The 7,290-nt window shown below is 35.0% G+C and overlaps 1 protein-coding gene across 1 annotated transcript; it reads right to left on the bottom strand.

Moving 5' to 3' along the window:
- Window positions 1–809: 809 nt before the first annotated feature.
- LOC131656344 (isoleucine N-monooxygenase 1-like) lies at window positions 810–2,723 on the bottom strand. Its single transcript, XM_058926080.1, has 2 exons — window positions 1,649–2,723; window positions 810–1,437 (listed from the first exon to the last, which is right to left on the bottom strand). Exons 1-2 carry the CDS (start codon window positions 2,609–2,611, stop codon window positions 835–837), a joined length of 1,566 nt encoding a protein of 521 aa, XP_058782063.1. The 5' UTR covers window positions 2,612–2,723; the 3' UTR covers window positions 810–834.
- Between the last annotated feature and the right edge of the window lie 4,567 nt (window positions 2,724–7,290).

Here is a 7,290-nt window from a genome sequence, read left to right as displayed (position 1 = left end):
TCTGACCTTGAGGGAAGAGATGTTGAAAGAACATTTGGTATCCTTTTGCATCGACTCAATTTTTCAGCCCCTTGCTTCCTCATTTGTTTATCCACTTAAGGGATTAATGTATATCCATGCGGGAATATTCATCTCATCAATCCTCTTTCTTTCTTTGCAACATATACGTATTGATATGTCTCTTATGCAGGAATTATGTCGTGTCCATCAACATTGATGTTCCCCCAAACCTTACGAACTTGACATTGGCACCGGTAGTGATTTCACTTAGATTCAATGCCCTGTGGTATGTTTTCAATCTAAAATGTAGATAATAACGTGCATAATATATGTATTCCTTTAAACAAGGCTCAACTTACCAATACCACTTTAGTACAATTTTTCTTCTCAAGTAGTGGAACTACACTCCCATGGATTTGTTTATGAACATCATTTACAAGAGAAGACCTACAAATTCAAGTTAACTCAATCAATATTGAATTTATAACAACCAAATAGATAAGTCTTTTCTTTCCTTAACTAATTTATTTAGCTGCATAATTTCAAGTTCATAAATACATACATTATAAGTACCTTGATTGATCATAGCAGAAAGAAGTCTTAAGTTTTCCATTGATTCCCTTAACAAAATAAAAGTACACAAGAATACAAGATTTTTAAATTTAGATATCTCAAATAATTTTTCTTATAAAAGATGGAATTTTCTGTAACCTTTATTTCTATATTTTCATATACACTAATCAACAAATTTCATTACAAATAGCATAATAACATAACATAGTTGTAAAATAAGTAAAACACGTGTATTTGATACAAATTCCTTAGCTTTTCACTTCAAAAATTATACAAATCTTTTTTCAATCGTGGTTTTGCTACAAGCATCAGTGGCTCATCAGGATTGATTTTTGATATATTTGGATGAATATTCCAAGTGAAACCATGGAGCAACCTTGCTAATAAAAAGATAGTCATTGTGGTGCCAAGCTTGACACCAGGACAACCACGTCTTCCTGTACTAAAAGATATGAACCTTAAATTCGGCTCCGACAGAGATATATCATGTCCATCATTCTTGAGATGACGTTCTGGTTTAAATTTGTAAGGTTCGGTCCAAACTTTTGGATTTCTCCCGAGACCAGTTCTTCCTAGCAATACATGACTACCCTTTGGTATTAAGAAATTTCCAACTATTGTATCATTCGTAGAAAGATGGGCAGGATTGAATGCAGATATGGGATGGAGGCGGAAAGCTTCCCTTGCACAAGCATTCAAGAATTTGAGTTTAGGAATATCTGATTCTTGGACCAACCTATCTTTTCCAACTATATTGTCCAATTCTTCCATAGCTTTTTGTAATAGTTGGGGTTCAGTTATCATTTCAGCCAATGTACATTGAACTGCATTTGATGGATTGTCTATCATCGCCATCATCAATTCCTGCATAGAAATTTAACTTTTGATATTAGTTTAATTTAAATGTAAGCAAATATTCTATATTATAGTTGGTTTTACCAATGAAAAAGATGAAAAAAAATGTACCAGCGCAGTTTGTTGTCCGTCCGCTTTCTATTTTTTCTAATCTTTAATATAAAAAGTAAATTTTTGGCAAAGATGGAAGAAAGATAAAAGAAAGTAAATGAAGTCTTACAATAGTTTGAGCCTTGATTTCCTTCATTGTCAATAACGGATTATTATTGACATCTTTTAAAGAAACTAAAACATCTAGCAAGTCCTCTTCAACATTCTTTGATCCATCATTCCATTGTTTGATCCTCTCTTCAATGAGAGAATCATGATACTTGTTCATTATCTTCATTGCATTTTTAACCTTTCCCTTATGTCCATCGAAATCAAATAACCTCAACCATGGGATATAATCAGATGCAGAGAAAGCATAAACATGGTTAAGCAATTCGAAAGCAGCTTCAACATGTTCTATTTCTTCCACACCAGGCCCTCCATCCGTCATACCCTTTCCGAAGTATCTCGTATTAAAAAATAGTTTTCGGAAAATATTACCGCAATAATGTTGTGTTGCAATCCTAACATTCACAAGTTCACCATTGTTGCATTTGCTGTACACATGAAACATAAGATTGTCGGCTTCTTCGTTTCTTTTATCTTGAAGCCATTGATGTCTGAATGGAGAGAGCAAATCCTTTGCAACAATTTTCTTCATCTTTTTCCATTGTTGGCCAGAGGGTACGAGGGCTGAAGTCAAGTAGCCATTGGTGATGATATCAGTGGCCATGCTTTTTGGTCTTGAAGCAAAATCAGCATCATGTTTTTTCAAGAATTCACAAGCAATGGTGGGACAATTAACAGGGATAACATGAACATTTCCTAGGCGAATACATGCAATTTCAGTGTTGAATTGTTCCATAGTTTTGTGTATCCACTCAGTTGGAGATTTGCTTGCAAGCATTTCAGGAAGATTGCCAACTATAGGCCATGGTTTAGGACCTGGTGGCAATTTTGGTATTTTTGGCTTCATATTCATTATGTGATAGCCTAAGGATTTAATAATGATAAAGGCAAAAGACATAACAAATAAAAGAAGCCAAAAGTACTGAAGGAGTAACAAGAGAAAACTAGGAATGCAACTCATCATAACGGTTAAAAATTTCAAACAGAAAAGCAATAATAGGTTTCAAGGAACAATAATTTAAGTGGTTGAGCTTGGCCACTTAGAGAAGTTGGAGTCTTATTTATAGATGGAAAATAAGTTTCGGACAGCACGTGAAGAATAAGGAGAATAATATGATCAGTGATTTGATTTAAAAAGAAAGAGAAAGAAAGTATATGCTTATTAAATATTAATTAGCACGTGAAGAGTTTTTATAATATGCTTCATACATCTCAAATACTCCTAATAAAATGGAATGTTAAATTTGTGTTACGTATTTATGTTACAATTATCTATGTATTGTTACATATTTCGATAATAAACTAAATATTTCTTCAACTTTCTACATCTATTTGTTATTGGTTTATGGTTTAGGCTAATAGAATGCATTACAGAATTGCATCTTCATAAATCATATTGAGTTTTGAAATAAGGGTTATTACTGAGATGCATATCTGGATTAATCCTACTGTGGGTACAAAGATGTATCTCCAGATACATTTTTTGGCAATATGGGGTGAATCACTCATGAAAGCGTTGAGTGTATGTAATTTGGGTGCGTCCGCATATGCATCTCTAGAATTTAAGGCTATTTGTGAGTTTTCAGCGTGGTGAAATTTTGAGTAACTTTGATAACTTTAGTGAATTTTGAATATATATGTTAGATGAGAGTGATTGATGTTTAGAGAGAGATGAAGAAAAAATTATGAAAGTTAACTAAATCCAAAGTGTAATCTTGGTTCTATAACAAACTATTCAAAATATATTCGTTTCTTTTTGTTGTTTTAAAGAAAATTATATGGAGACATATCAATATCAAACATGAAAGTTCAAAGGAAATGCTTACACAATTAATTGTATGGTAATTGTTGGTAATCATTAATCAATGTGATTGACTCATAGTAATATCCCTCAAATTTGGGATATTTATAAGCCTAGCATGCGGGGATTGGGAGATTGGTTCTCCCTCACTCATTAGACTCAACGGTTCAACCTCCCATGGTAGTAGGAATATGATTTCCATTTGAGTGAGTGGATATTTTGTGTTTTAGGCGGGAGGTGGAATGAGATGTTTCTTCTAGTCATTCTTGCACGAAGCATAATCGGTTCACGCGACCTGTCCCATAGTCGCAATGAGTCCTATCCTACCAAAACTTAATTGAAATCATTTACAACACTATCTTGAGTTGGCTAAGGTATAGGTCATTCCCTTCAATGACCAATTGATGTTATTCCGGTTCAATAAGGCGACAAAAGGCACCACAAAAACAAAGGGTGAATCAAGGTAGGTACAAGATGAAACCGACCAAGGAGACAAAACCATAAAGAGAATACAAATATATAGAAAATAGTTGTTTCAAAATGAAAAAACCAAAACAAAAGAACCGGGTCATAATGAAAAACCACAATTAAGATTCTATTCCAAATTCCAAGACACTTAATCCATTATTTACTTAGACAAAGAATCTGGTTCTCTTAAAATACACTATCTTGAGTTAGCTAAGATATGGGTCTTTCACGCTTGTAGAGATGGTAGAAAAAAAATATCATTTAAGGATTAGCAAATCGACTATACTACATAATAACAAATCATAGATAGACCACCCATAAACTGAGACCTACCACTTAGCTAGTAAACACTTGAAAAATAATAGAAAGATTTCTAGAAAAAAACTAAGCACCAAGCCCACCACCTGACAATCCTATATCATATGGGCATTGACAAATCTCAGATCACAAATAAATGGGTAAATAATTCTAACGGCCCTATACAAAGCAGACAAGAAACACACTTTGGTTCTAGTAACACCATACGCTTAAGCATATTCTCTATGGCAAGGACCTTATGTTGGAGTAGTTTTCAGGAAAAAACAACTACTTTAAAATGGCCCTAACCACCTTAAATACATAAGAAATACTCATACACTCACGAGATTAGGCAGAATATTTTTAGAAACATAATTCTCAAGAAAGGTTAAATAAGCTAAGGCGGGATTCTCCAGTTCATCTGTCTCCGCCCCTGTCCTTCCGCAGATGCACTTCTCCACTGAGTGTATTTGAGGAGGGACATCCGGTCCTCGGGCGACACCAGAGGCTCAACCAGCACCTCCATCACAGCCTCAGTCCTAGACGACACCTGAGACGGCTCCCCAGTCATCCCAGGCACCTGAGTCGACTCATGAGGCGGCATCTAAGCGTGCACCTGTACAGGCTACACCTGCGGTGCCTTAGGCTTTGGAGGATGACCGTCTGATTTATCCCTTCTTCCTATTTACCCTGACCATGTTGCTAGACATATCTGAGACGGACAAGTATGAATTTTGAAATTTGATATCGATTAAATTTTTGTTAAGAATTTTATTATGAATTTTGAATTTTGGTTTGTTGATTAAATCCGTCAAAATATTTATGCAGGAACGTGATACGCTCAAGGTCATTAACCATGGGCGGAAGATCAGTAGACTCGTACGCCTATTGAGCCATGGTTTGATGAGCTTTTACAGCTTTCAGGTTTGAAAGATTTGGCCCAGTATGGATACATCGTGGTCAATTAGGGTATGATTAACGCTTTCGTTGAGAGGTGGCACCATGAGACTTCGTTGTTTCATCTACCACATGGTGAGATGACAGTCACATTCGACGACGTCGAGTGTCTGCTGCATCTTCTGATTAGAGGGATAATCTTGGATCATGAGAGGATTGATAAAGAGGAGGCGTTGGATATGTTGGTTGAGAAGTTGGGAGTTACCCCTCAGAGTGCCCAGGGAGAGATTGATAAAACCCGTGATTGCCACGTTAGGTATAGTTATTTGGGTCAGGTGTTCGCAGATGAGATAAGACGTGCACGAGAGGCTATTAGTGATCCCGAGCACACAGATTTTTGTGGACACTAGTGCCACTTACACCAATATCATGTACCTGTAGTATTTTGATGATTTTGAGACGATCCACCAGTGGAACTAGGGGGCTACTTGCTTGGTTTACTTGTATATGAAGTTGGATGAAGGAATTAAGTTGAATACGAAGCAGATGACCGACAACATGTCACTCATGACGGTATAACTTCTTTGTCTTTGTGGCCTTTTTTAATTATTTTGATTCTGAAACTAACTATTTAATTTTCCTATTTTAGGGATGGATCCTACAGCACTTCCCTGCATCTCGGGTTGATCACTTGCTACGGGTTATACTGAAGATAAGTTGCGTGCTTGTGCATATGACCCGCTCCGAGAGAACCAGGTGATAGAGCCGTTCCGGATGTACATTGACCGATTGGTGCATGAGGAAATACACTTTTGTTCATACGTCGATCACCATGTGATGATACCATTTGACGAGGTTACGTTGTTTCTGTACGACTATATCACTATATCACTATATATATATAAAGAGGATGCTCCATGGAATCCACCATTTATTTTAAAATCTAATGATTCAGATTCATTCGCATTTTCTCACATAAAAATGACATTCTCAGAGAATGTCATTTTTACGTGAAAACATGAGAATGAATCTGATCTGAACCATTAGATTTTAAAATAAATGGTGGAGATTATTTGTCTTTCTTTTTTTCTCTCTCCATCATTTATTTAAATAATGAAGGAGAGAGAAAAAATAATGACACATAATCTCTACCATTTAGTTTATATATATATATATATATATATATATATATATATATATATATATATATATATATATATATATATATATCTTTGTTTCAATTGTCTTGGTTGTATGAGTTGTACCGATTTTTGTATCTAATGCGAAACAACGAGAAAAACAGTTATATTTCTCTACCTATATTTTTTATGCTACTGGCAGCATTAAACTGGAAATAAATTGTCGGGTTACAACTTGCAATATACTTCCGATTTTCTATTAATATTTTTAACAAAAAAGATGCGTACCAAAAATATACTTCCGATTTCATAAAAACATTTAGAAATTGCATATTGGACATATGGTGAATTATACTTCCCAAACGTTATATTTTTTTGAGCTTGGCGGATTCGACCTATATAAATTAGCTCATTTTGATCATAGACTCACTAATCTAACTTGAAACAAAGGATAATATATATAGTCTTCTTTCTCATGTTTCACTTTCTATATTAATTAGTTATTAACCGTTTCATAAATACCTTTTAATATAGAAAAAAATTTTTTAATTAACCATGTTTAATAAAAAAATTACCAAAAAAGCTATATTTTCGGGGTATTTACCAAACTGTCTAGGTTTGGGACCCCAGAGAAGTGGATGCGCCAAACCAAATGGCGTATAAGTGTTAAAAGTGGGTGTATGCGCCAAACCATTTGGCTAACCCTAAAAAAGGCACGTACATGTATTATTGGGATCGTGTGAAAGACGATGTGGACGTGGATCTAATGTTTTGGACACACAGTGGAGAAGTTAACCGAGGCGTTGAAAATCCACTCGTTCTTGCAGTGATACTTGAGTAGTTTAGATTAAGTGTTATTTTATTTGTTGCAATGAGTGAGCGTGTACTATCAGTTGTTCTGTGCTATTTTCTTTTTTTGCAATGTAATATCGTGATTCACCGGTTGTTTTGTACTGTCAACTCCGGATCATTGAATTAAATTAAATGTGGTTGCTGTGTTAGTTGTTGTCGTCTGAACATCAATTACCCCAACGAATATAT

Source organism: Vicia villosa, linkage group LG3, assembly GCF_029867415.1.
Source record: "Vicia villosa cultivar HV-30 ecotype Madison, WI linkage group LG3, Vvil1.0, whole genome shotgun sequence".
Lineage (NCBI taxonomy): Eukaryota > Viridiplantae > Streptophyta > Magnoliopsida > Fabales > Fabaceae > Vicia > Vicia villosa.
The sequence above is the reverse complement of the archived record's forward strand: the minus strand, read 5'-3'. Positions and strand labels throughout refer to the sequence as shown.